The sequence below is a fragment of the Thamnophis sirtalis genome, unplaced genomic scaffold (assembly GCF_051295495.1).
Source record: "Thamnophis sirtalis isolate CommonGarterSnake01/CBP01778 unplaced genomic scaffold, rThaSir2_p1.2 scaffold_6, whole genome shotgun sequence".
In the NCBI taxonomy this organism is placed as follows: Eukaryota; Metazoa; Chordata; class Lepidosauria; order Squamata; family Natricidae; genus Thamnophis; species Thamnophis sirtalis.
Genome location: NW_028261386.1, coordinates 52,483,052 through 52,495,635, shown reverse-complemented (window position 1 = coordinate 52,495,635; position 12,584 = coordinate 52,483,052). Strand labels below are relative to the sequence as shown.

Here is a 12,584-nt window from a genome sequence, read left to right as displayed (position 1 = left end):
ATGTTGACATAAAAAAAAATCTGGTATATAGTAGAACCTTGGGTCACGAATGCTTCTGACTATGAGCAAATCAGGTGCCAACCAAAAAATCCACTAAATGTTTCACTCTGGTTGTGAACAAATCCTCGGGTGGCGATCAAACACAGCCACAGCAATTTTCCCTGCCACAGCAATTTCCCCTTCTGCACAAATTTTTCTTGTATGTGCATGCACAGTCCATCTTGCTTCTGGTCACCACCAAATCAGGTTGCAACCGAAGTCCTGGAGCCGATTACGGTCGTGACCAGAGGTTCCACTTTATTCTGCTTATTTTCTAGTTTGGCTCTTAAAAAAGAGCCTGAACTTATCCATCTGTGTAAACTAGGAGAACAAGGATAACTTGGGTGGAATACACACACACACACACACACACACACCTTTGAGAAAGTTAGGAAGCTAATTGAATTTCAAATATTGATAGCTCCCCTCAAACTTTCTTGTGACAGGTGCACATTCTGAGAATTTCCCTACGTGTTCCAAGCAGAAATGTCAGCCAGGCAGCTAGCATTAATTTATATCATATATTAATATGTGTGTGTGTGTGTGTGTGTGTGTGTGTATGTATTGTGTCACAACCCCTGGTATGCCCAAATATGGGAGGAAGCATCTCTGTCTATCGGCTCACCCCAGGAGATCATTCAGACAGAAAGCCATTATTTTTACTGTTGCCTTTGTTACATTTGTGTTGCATTTGTGCTGATAAATAAATAAAGGGAGACTAGTATAGATCTATTTCAAGCTATTTAGCTCTCATCAGCTAGCCATACCCTTACCGGGATTTGAACCTGTGCTGTATTACATATTAGGCAGTTGTGTTAGCCTAACACAACTGCCTAATATGTAATACAGCACAGGTTCATATATATATATGCTACCCGGCTGACATTTCTGCCTGGAACACTTAGGGAAATTCTCAGAATGTGCACCTGTCACAAGAAAGTTTGAGGGGAGCTATCAATATTTGGAATTCAATTAGCTTCCTAACTTTCTCGTAGTTGTGTGTTTGTGTGTGTGTGTGTGTCTGTGTGTGTGTGTGTGTGTGTGTGTAAGGAAGCACTTTTAATTCTCATTTCATTTACTTCCAGGATCCAAGCTGTTGTTCCTTCCATTTTTTTTGTTTGCCACACATACTTTTTTCTTTTCCACTTCAGCTGCTAATATGCCTTGCATATCCAGGTCATCTTTCATGAAGACAATTTTCTTGTTTTCCTTGCTGTTGTTTGCTTTTCATTTACTCTATCCTTGGTCCGCTGGAAGAAGGCTGTCGTTTATCACTCTGAGTACATGATCTCTTCATTTTTTGTCGAAGGCATTATTGCTTTAGCATGCTGTTTGCCACTTGAAGTGCTTTTAGTTTGAAACAGATATGCTGTATATTTAGTTTCTCAAATATATTTAGATGCATAATGTTCTACATATACATTATATATAATTATATATGAGATAATAATGTTAAGATAACAGTTAACTTTCTAATGTGAGGATTTGATGATGTGCTTAATGACTGCATATGATTCCTTAACAACTCCAACCTGAACTGTCATTGTACGCTGAAGATCACATTTAATTCGTTGTACAAGGTGCAATGACAATAAAGTAAACTAAAGTAAACTAATTATATAACTAGAGATTACTGAGAGTTCCAGGGCTTCCTTCCTTGATTGGAGAGAAAGGCTCATGTCTTTAGTTATTCTTAGACCCCAAGAATAACTAAATGTCTGGTATATCCTTATCATGTATATTCTCCAATAAACTATAAAGAATGCATACCAAATCACCTTTTGAAGGGTCTTCATATTCTGAATTTATGGAGTCCTCAGAAAATTGTTTTGAAGGGATGTTTCCAGTGGCTAAGATGCTGAGTTTGTCAAGCAGAAAGGTCGGCAGTTTGAAACCCTAGTGCCGTGTAATGAAATGAGGTCCTATTACCTGTCCCAGCTTCTGCCAGTCTAACAGTTCGAAAGCATGTAAAAATGCAAGTAGAAAAAATAGGAACCACCTTTGGTGGGAAGAGAACAGTGCTCCATGCACCTTCACTGTCTAGTCATGCCAGCCACATCACCATGGAGACGTCTTCAGACAAAGAAGACTTTGACTTTGAAATACAGATGGGCACCACCCCCTTGAGTCAGGAACAACTAGCAGATATGTGCGAGGGGAAACTTTATCTTTACCTTACAGGAAATTGTTATCTGACCTTCCTTACTATTGAACAAACTTACCAACTTTAAGGTTTAGCAAATTTAAAATATGTGGACTTCAATTCCCATAATTGCCCAATGAGCCAGCTTTCTTGGACTGAAAAATGAGGTGAAGGGTGGGGAGGAGATGCATGTTTAGACCTGCAAGATTCTGTTACAATAATCTTGCAATAAAGATAGTGTCAATATTCATGATTGATGTTTCTTGTCTGGACCACCTGTGAAGGCTAACCTCTGGGAACTGAGGTCCATATATCTAAAAGTTGTCAAGGTTGAGAAACCTTATCATTGATCTATGTCACTGCCTGTTGCATTTTATTGCACATGTGTATAGTATATATGTGTAACTATACTGCATGTGTAGAAACAATATATAGTAATTTTACATCAGGTCTCTTTGCCACCTCAAGCATTGGGTCCAGCAAATAAAACAATAATTTGGATTCTCTCCAGTTATTTAGGATAAGGTTTTTGGAAGTCTTTTGCACACTTTTCCCATTTCTGCACAGATTCACCACTGGTTTCTATCATCTCAAAGGTGCTTTTCCAAGAGGCAACTGGATTTTCTGGTTTTCCCTTGAAGACATTTTGCTTCTCATCCAAGAAACTTCTTCAACTCTGACCAGATGGTAGGGAGTGGAAGGATTTATATTCCTTGCAGACAACTAGTTATTTACATTCTTTTAGAGGGTCATTGAGGCCATCTTGAGGTTCATCTGTGTCGAGACGGTCATCTGAGTAGTGCAAATGAATATGGAGCCTTCTTGAAACTATTGAAATGACTGTGTTGTAGACTGGCTATAGATGATGCCATCTGTTGAGAGAGGGTTGTTCAATTTTGACATAGATTGCCTCTTTGATCCCTCTTTCAAACCAGCAGTCTTCTCTGTCCAAAATGTGGACTTTGCGCTCTTCAAAAGAGTGGCCTTTGTCCTTTAAATGCAGATGGACTGCTGAATCTTGTCCTGATGGGTCTTATGATGTGCCAGACTTTTATGAAGTGGTTGTTTTGTTTCCCCAATGTACAGATCTACACATGGGTCACTGCATTGTGCTGCACATACCACATTGCTCAGTTTGTGTTTGTTTTATCCTTGGGGTAAACAAGCTTCGGCCTTAATGTATTTTTGGGTTTGAAGTGTGCATATATGTTGTATTTCTATGTGTTCTCTCTCTCAGGTTTGTTATTATATTGTGGTAACTTTATTCCCTTATCCCAACCCACTGCCATCATCTCCCCACAAGCCTGTTCTTAACACATTTTCTTTCATCCATATCCTATTCATTTTTTTCTTCCCTTGTCATTTGCCTTGCTTCTTTGCACTGTCTTGCTTTATCAGCCAAACCATCTTTCTTCTCTTTAAACCTCTCCTAATCAAACCTTAATTTTCTTTTTTTTCCAAAACACATCCGTCACACATCATCGGTTTCCTATTTGGAACTATGCTTTCTCTGCTAATAGTTAATACTCCATCAGCTTTTCTTTTCACTTATCAAACTCTAGCACCTGTTTTCTGCTGTTTTGTATTTATTACAAAGCTGATGAATGAAATTCAGAGCATAAAATTAAATGTATGCTTAAATCTCCCTCTGAAATCAGTAGGCTTCAGACAGCTTAACTTTGGTGAGATTGCTTCCTGGACCAAGTTCTGTTCTCTTCCACTTAACACCATGTCAATAGAGCCCTGTTCAAAAGACAGGGTGGGTATCAAAACACAAGTAAGATAGGCTCAAAGAGGACCATAAAATAAAATAAAAAATAGGGAAAGTAGACAGTGAATAGAGATTTCCTCCCTTATCTCAAAATGGTAGAATACAGGTTTTGTCATGATCCTGAAGAGGGGGTTGCGGGTAGGGGAAGCAGCACTTTCTACAATGCAAAGTGAAATTATAGAATATGCTGTGATAATATATGGCATATGACTCAGTCTGGATTATGCAAATTAACAGAAAGTTTATCAATGTATTCTATTCATAATCGTTACATCCTATGTCCATTATCAAAAATATCATCCCTCTTAATACAAATTGCTGGAAGTCACAAATTGCCAGTTGTAAGCAATCAGATGAAGGTGTGAAAGGTAGAAATTGGCCACTTTATTGTATTATACCTATAGTACAAGACTCTACTCAGACAGTTGGGAAGAAACATAAAGTTTCATGGAATGGGGGTGGGGGGTAGGATCAATCCTAGGTCTCTGGGCATCTGCGCAATAACTGAAGGCTAACTCCCCATTTGATCCCTCCTTGCCTAGCTGGTAATTTCCCAACACAGATTCTTCTAGGGAGCTATTGTTTTATGTCCTATTTCTCCTAGGAATAGTTTTGACCATTATGAGAACATTTCATGAATACATAAGATCCTCTGAAAACCTTTAATGAAGAAAGAGTAGAACCAGGCAACCAGGGATATTTCCAAACTCATACTCTTATTACTTAAATATTCAATGGCTTACCTATTTTTTGTCCTTGAAGAATATCAAATCGGCTTATTCCATCCACGAATAAACATGGATTTCTGACCCGTTCCTTTGATGGAAAGTGAAAACCAATATTTATTTATTCTTGATTAATGAATTATTTACTGAATTATTATCAGTAATATAAATAATTATTTATCCTAACTACTGCCAGGACTTCAATTTAAATAAAAAAGAGAAGTCCTGTGGGCCCTGGTTAAGAGACTCAGAGAAGTAGAAAACATATATTCAATTGGAAGTGATTTTCATACTGTACCTACATGTTCATCTTGAAAATCCAAAGACCTGAAGATCTAAAACGGTATATGCATACTCTCATCATCTCTGCAGACTGTTTTGAAACTAGACATGCATTTGGAAACTATGGCTGCCACTGAGATGTATGCACCAAAGAAATACTTTAGAAGAGGTGTGTTTCTTGTTACAAAAACTTCCAACTTCTTTTACCAATGTGTAATCCAGTTTAATGAATTATACTAGAAGAAAGAGATTTAGAATGTACTTCATTCCATTTGAAGTTATTGCATTACATCAAAAATGGAGCGCTCAGTGTGTTTTAGCAACTTTGTTTACTGGACTTGAAAGAAACTGCTGGAGTTATCCAGCTGAGCCTTGTTACCTACGGCAAGAAATTATTTATCTAGACATCCGCTGTTAGTCTCACTGCTTTTTATTTCTTAAAAAAAAAACAGATATCTGCAAAAAACCTCAGTGATTACTCTTTCACATCTTTCCTAGTCAATTTAATTAACTGTCAGGGACTCATCAAGAGTAGTATTCCCACCCCCACCCTCCTTGGAAAGCCACACAGGTTTATATTGCTCTAACTTAAAGGAAAGATTCTGAGTTGTATGCCACCCAGTCAAGTCCTGCTTTGATGTCTGAGGTGAGGTCCTGCTCGGCCACCTGGAAAGTACTTAAGCCTGTGAATCACATGGGAATAATACTATAGGCAGCCAGTGTGGGTGTTTGCATATTAGACCCATGCTCCCTTTTGGGGGGGGGGTGTTTTGGGGAAGGCAACATGTGGTTGGGTCCAAACAATGATAAATTCATTATTTAATGAGGTTTCATCTGTTCTGAAAAAAATGGTGGTATTACTCCTTATCAATAAACAATACTGTACCCAATAGTGTTAGATAATTTATAATTAGTCCCCAACCTTCCCTTTTCAGGCAAGTTTATGGAGCTGATGGTAGTGCCTGGTGGGAGTAGCTTATCTAGACCCTTTCAGTCAGGTTTCAACCCTGCATGTAGTACAGAGGATGCCATTGATTATGCTAGTGAATATCTGGCTTGTGACCTGATTCTCCCAATCCTTCTTTATCCCTTGTACTGTGTTTGAATGCTAGTATGGTTCTACACCATTCTCTGTAGTCAGTTTTAGTTAGTATTAATAAAGAGGAGAAAATGTACCTTAGGATCTTGCTTTATGAGGTTCTTCAATGGTCAACACTTTTATTTCTTCTGTTTAGCCTCTAAATTAGGTCATTGAATAAGAGACTCTGACAGCATGGAGTCAGGTATCATCAATATGCACAATATACCTAATGGCATATCTCAATCCTAGGCCAACTGATGATTGAGCTTCTGTCTCATTGTCTGAAGTTAGGTAAAGTTTGCATGAGAAGGAACAGGTTTAGATTCTACCCTAATAAGACTGAGTATCAATACAATACAATACAATAGCAGACTGGGAAGGGACCTTGGAGGTCTTCTAGTCCAACCCACTGTCTAGGCAGGAAACCCTATACCATTTCAGACAAATGGCTATCCAACATCTTCTTCCAGTGTTGGGGCATTCACAACTTCTGGAGGCAAGCTGTTCCACTGATTAATTGTTCTAACTGTCAGGAAATTTCTTCTCAGTTCTAAGTTGCTTCTCCCCTTAATTAGTTTACACCCATTGCTTCTTGTTCTGCCCTCAGGTGCCTTGGAGAATAGTTTGACTCCCTCTTCTTTGTGGCAGCCCCTGAGATATTGAACACTGCTATCATGTCTGCCCTAGTCCTTCTTTCTATTAAACTAGACATACCCAGTTCCTGCAACCGTTCTTCATATGTTTTAGTCTCCAGTCTCCTAATCATCTTTGTTGCTCTTCTCTGCACTCTTTCTAGAGTCTCTACATCTTTTCTACATCATGGTGACCAAAACTGAATGCAGTATTCCAAGTGTGGCCTTATTCAATGTCTATGGATATTCTCAGTCATCCAGGTCATGTTTGTCCCAAAGGTGTTTTTTCAAGCGGCAACTGGATTTTCTGTTTTTTTCTTTAAAGATGTTTTGCTTCTTATCCAAGAATGAATGTGAAACGAGAATGAATTGATGAGAAGCAAAACATCTTCAAAGAAAAAACAGAAAGTCCAGTTGCCTTTTGAAAAAACATCTTTGGGATATTCATTCAATAATCCTCTATTTCAGGTTAGTTATTTATTTTTTGCTTTAATGTTTGATATGGGAATAATTTTAAACACATGGAAAATACTCATAATGTTTAATTAATGATGTAGAAATATAAATATGCATGTTTAAAAACATTTCCCCCTTGTTCCATCCAAGGTTTGTCCTGATCCTACTTCTTTACTGGAGTGCAATCCAGAAAAGCATATCCCTCAGCACATAAAGCTATTTACCTCCAAGCATCAATTCATCATCTCCATCACTATCAATCAATAGAATTAGGAAGCTGGACTCATAACTATTTAATTCTATTTCTCTTTCACTGTAAGTAATAAAATTTGATGTGTTCTTAAAATGAGCATTACTGAGCTTTTTTGGCTACATACTCAATATCCCAAAGTAAAAGCTGCATTCCCTCAGCTCAAGAAGACGTGGAGTAACATTTCCTGACTGTGACTCCTTCATTAAAGTCATGTCACTACTTATTTATCTGAATAAATTTGGTGCGGATTTTGAATTGTAATTGATGTCTGAGAAGAAGAAGCAACAGCCTGTGATGTTAGCATTTGCACCAATTCAGTTTCTCCAGCAGGAGACCTTTTTAAAAAGGGCATGACTCATTACCCTGAGGTCAGTTTTATTTTCTCAAGGCACAATTCAGTCTTCTTTAGAAAACTTGTCAGAAAATCCCTTGTGATTTTATTAACCTTTTCTATGGTGGGTAGTACGTTAAGCTTTATTTTCCTAGATTGTGGTACTCCAGTGGACTGTAAAAGGAGGAGAAAGAGAGAGGGTGAGCGATTTAGACATTTGACAAACCTGAAGTAAGTTGCTACGGATAGTGCTTATGAAGGATACTTTTGTATAAGATATTATGATAGAGACATTAAAACATATTCCTTCTTTCCTTAATCCATCATCCATAAACTATTGCAAAAGGAGACAAATCACACCCACTTTATTATTCATTCATTTATTCATTCTTTCTGTTTTTGTGGCCACTCATTTCAACAATGCAACTCAGGATAGCTTACAACATGCAAAAACACTTTTAAAACCCCAATATTAATGGGCACTTTTTAAAAACAGTGATGGTCATGAAAGATCAATCCAAATCAAACAGTTAATAGAAGCTTATCAACTTATCTAAACTTCTGGCCTTCAGACTGAAGCCCAGTCATGAAAGTTCAGAACAGATGAATGAAACATATGAATAGTTGAGGTTCAAACAGGGAAGCTAATTGATGGAAGATTTTGATGGCAGATACAATACACCATGGGGGGTTACACTAATTAAGGGGCTTGGTCACTTAAAATGTTTCTAAAAATAGATTAAATAAAAATCAATAATACCATTTAGCTTAATTTAGCTAGAAATCTATTATATTTTAACACACATTTATAGTAATCCCCATCCAGTATTTTATGTGATTTTCAGGTTTAAAATAAATTAAGAGTTAATTTAGCTGGTATAAAATCCAGCTAGTTTACTGCTAACATCTGCCAATCAAGCTGCCATAGTTGGCAAAAAGATTAACAACCCCTGTCTCTCTTTCACTTCTATGTTTCCAAATTCTTCAAATGGCCAAAGGCCCAGAAGAGACTAAAATGAAAGGAAAGAGTTCTTAAGCATCCACTGATACTAAAAAGGAAGGAGTCTAATTCTCTCTAGCCTTTGGCCACTCTGCTTGGGATTCTAGGAGTTATAATCCAACTCCCTGGAAGGCACTAAGACTGGTCTTAAACCAGTAGCAATCACTGCATGGATTGGAATGTACTTAATCATGCCATGAGGATGTTTAAAAAGTGAAATGAACTGTGCATGCATAGCAAAGATGTGTCAGCAGGGTGGTCTTGTAAGGAAGCTGAGCAAGATCAGGCCAGGTAAATTCTTGAATGGTAAATGATCAGAGAATATCAGAACTATAGGCTATGCGGGAAACTGAAAAACCATCCTGGAAGAAGCCCTGGCAAATCTTCCATATTATGGCTGAGAAAAACTGCAGGGTTATCAGGAATTCAGTTTGATTCAAAGGCATCTTTTTTTTAATTCTCATCAGTAAATTAGCTATTTGATCAGTGTTAAAGTGAAAAAATATCAAAGGACCAGATTTTTGCCTATTGGATGGAAGTAACTAGTATCAAATTTCTACATCAAGGTATTCTAGATTTTTAAAAGATGGTATTTCAAATTTTAAGCATAACATACAGGATTGTATGGTTTTGATTATGGGCAAATCGTTGACGTAATATGTGTCTGCCATTGTGGAGAACTGATGTAGCTCGAGGCTGAGTTGTTCAGTTCTCAGTGTTCTTTGAGTTTGTGTCTCTTCCTGGAAACATTTCATTAGTAGGCCATGTAACATCATCAGTGTGTCGAGGAATGGAGTTTTATGGCTGTTTGGTTTGGCAGCTTGCCTTACCAGCCATGACCAGGGCATTGTTTCTTCCCTCTTTGCTTTTGGGGTGGAACATTGTCTATTTTTTATTCTTGTTTCTCTAGTCTAGTGCAATGAAGGGGTGGATCTGTTTAAATTATTTGCTTTTTTCCACTTTAGATTGCTTCCTTTCTTGAATAGTTTATGCAAGGTTGTTATCTCATTGTGACTGTTTATGCCTGACTCATCGGAATGCAGAGTGCCATGGCCATGCCTCTAGGAGTTATCTTGAATTCTTGTGGTTTCAGTTTCTAATGGAAAGAAAGCAACCAAAGTTCAAGGAAAGAAACAAAAGACCCAAACACCTCCTTCTCGTCCCACACCTATTAACTAATACAAAGATAGCCAGAAATTCTAATCAAGGCTGCTAAAACAAGCTAACGCATACCTCAGCTCTACTTTTCCATGCTTCTTGTCTGTAGGATTCAGATTAAGAGAATTAGAAGGGATCTTGTAGGTCATCTAGTCCAACCTCCTCCCAAGCAGGAGACCCTACACTATTTCTGACCAATGCCAGTCCAGTCTCTTCTGGAAAGCTTCCAGTGATGAAGCTCCCACAACTTCTGAAGGCAAGCTGTTCCATTGGTGGATTGCTCTCACTGTCAGAAAATTTCTCCTTATTTCCAGGTTGAATCTCTCCTTGTTCAACTTCAATGACCGATCAGTGAATGAATGATTTGGTAAGCGAGAACAGTTACCTGCATTTTCTTTCAGTTTTGTGCCCATCCATGCATGCCACAGAACCAAATTTTATGGCCAGTTCATGGCCTACTCATGGGGGTTCTAGTCTATTCAATTCCAATGAATTCAACCATAGGTGGGCTCTTCACCCACTGACCACATTTCCTATCTTCCCCCACAAACTGCAATAAGGCATCTTTCTTCCATCATATTCTGACTCAACTCCAATTCAATTCTGAGAACTCTAAGAACAATACAGGTTTACTATGAGTACATTCCAATGCATTTCTGAATGTGTTGCCTTTTGCAAGAATTAGAATGAATGATTACAGTTTTTGTAAGAAATTTAATTTTAAACCAATTTACTTTGGCAAGTGACAACCCCTGCAAACAATGGCTGAGCTTTTTCGAAAGGCAAGGACTTTGTTTGTTTTTCCTTGAAGACATTTCACTTCTCATTCAAGAAGCTTCTTGGGTGAGAAGTGAAATATCTTCAAGGAAAAACAAAGTCCAGTTGCCTTTTGAAAAAGCACTTTTGGGACAACCATGACCTGGATAACTGAGAATCTCCATAGACATATGACTGAGCTCATAAGTAAAGCAGATTTGGCCTTGGTCAATATTTGGCTAGGAGCCATCAAGAAATTCCAAGGCATTTGGCTAGTTGAAAAAAATCCTGGGAGAAAACTGTGCCACACCTATTTCAAAAAAACTGTCTGGAATACAGTCACAGGCTCAATTTGAAGTGAATATTACCTTTTTAAATATAATAAATCCCAACACTTTACATCTATGGCTAAAGAGTGGGGAACTCAGGCTGTGTCAGGAATGATCGTTCTGTGTTCCAATCCTGCTCCCTTTGGGGATTCCTGTTGTTAAATTGGCTCGCTTTACAAATCAAAACAAGCTGCTCCAAGCTGTCAGCATTGCCTGGCATCTGCAAATCAAGCTGTGTTCTTTCTGCTTTGTGCTCCAAAGAGTCCAGGCTCTGAATGTAATTGGCAATTCTCTTGTCAATGCATGAGATAAAACTGAAACCTGCTTTGCTTCTCAGCTGCCACATTGGATCTGGAAGGGTGACAGTACTTTAAAAAAATGTTATCTGTCACTTAAATAACCAGATATGGCATGACTCAGAAAATGCAAAACAAGCAAAGACTTCTTAGAAGAGTAAGGTACTCTTCTTTCTTTACTGTCACTTTTCAAAAACCAATCTTCAGGTGGGAAAACAAAGAAAAAATATCTGAGAAACAACACGACTGTTGTGCAAAATTGAGGGAATTGCTCATTGAAGCTTTCAATTAAAATTAACATTGAGATTCTACTACCTTGTATAGAATCACATATGTAGCCTTTTAAATGCAAAACACCTTCTGCTCTGCAGCTGAGCTTCACTATTTGTCTTCATTTTCTAAAACAGCCAGGAAAGTGACTCTTATAAACTTTATTAATTAATTTTAAGAAAGAAGAAAAAGGAAATGCTGTGATGGGAGATGAATGAGATATTCCATACTAATAAGGAAGTGTACCCACATAGTTGTATCCTGTTACACTTCCTTATCCACACCACATATACTCGGACATAAGTTCAATGTAACTTTCTCCCAATTAGATGTGTGTACAGAGGCAGCCTAACTCTAGAACACAGGCTACACTTGGACCACTTAATGTTCCTTTTGTAAAAATTGACTATTAATTATTTGAAAATAGTTATCACCCCTTTCAACTTCCAGAAATTTCTAGTGCTATGTCAAGTTATTTTAACTGCAGTAATATAGCTGTTGGTAGCAGAGTCAAGCTAGAAAATGCCTTTGCCAAATTTTGACCACATGTAGGCAAAAATCAAGAATCTGATGGAGATGTCTAACACAAAAGTAATCTAGTTATCGTTCATTCCAAATCCTTTGAATTTTCCAAATTACGATTGTTTTTTAACTAACTTTCTTCCAGGATTTTTTTAAATATTACCATTTAATGCCTGCTGCTCCTCCAAACAAAAAATTTGTGGTCCAGACAATATTACAAAGCTTTACTTATATTAACATTGTCCATTTGAAATATATTGGCTGACTTTATGATGTTGGTTGTGTCATTAAGATGGTATTAACTTTTAATGACCAAAAAGATCTTCAAGAAGATCTGTCCTCAACCTGATCCTTCAGGTCAGCTGACTTTATAATCATTTTAAATTCCATTATGCTTAGGAATTTGAATGAATGAATGGATGGACACGTGGATGGTTAGACGTATGCCTGGATGTAGAACTGAAGACAACAATTGAGATACATGTAGATCAGTGGTGGGATTCAAATAATTTAACAACCGGTTCTCTGCCCTAATGAATG

At 37.7% G+C, this 12,584-nt stretch overlaps 1 protein-coding gene across 3 annotated transcripts in view; it reads right to left on the bottom strand.

Moving 5' to 3' along the window:
* Positions 1–12,584, bottom strand: part of CAPN13 (calpain 13) — a 92,927-nt gene that overhangs the window by 62,019 nt on the left and 18,324 nt on the right. For 2 of the 3 annotated variants that reach the window (XM_087717879.1, XM_087717877.1), the window contains exons 3-4: positions 7,940–8,047; positions 4,697–4,769 (exon numbers count right to left, since the gene is read on the bottom strand). In XM_087717879.1, the coding sequence (XP_087574005.1) occupies positions 4,697–4,769; positions 7,940–8,047 (181 nt within the window). The remainder of the gene's footprint in view (positions 1–4,696; positions 4,770–7,939; positions 8,048–12,584) is intronic. The other variant, XM_087717878.1, reaches the window with a different exon arrangement.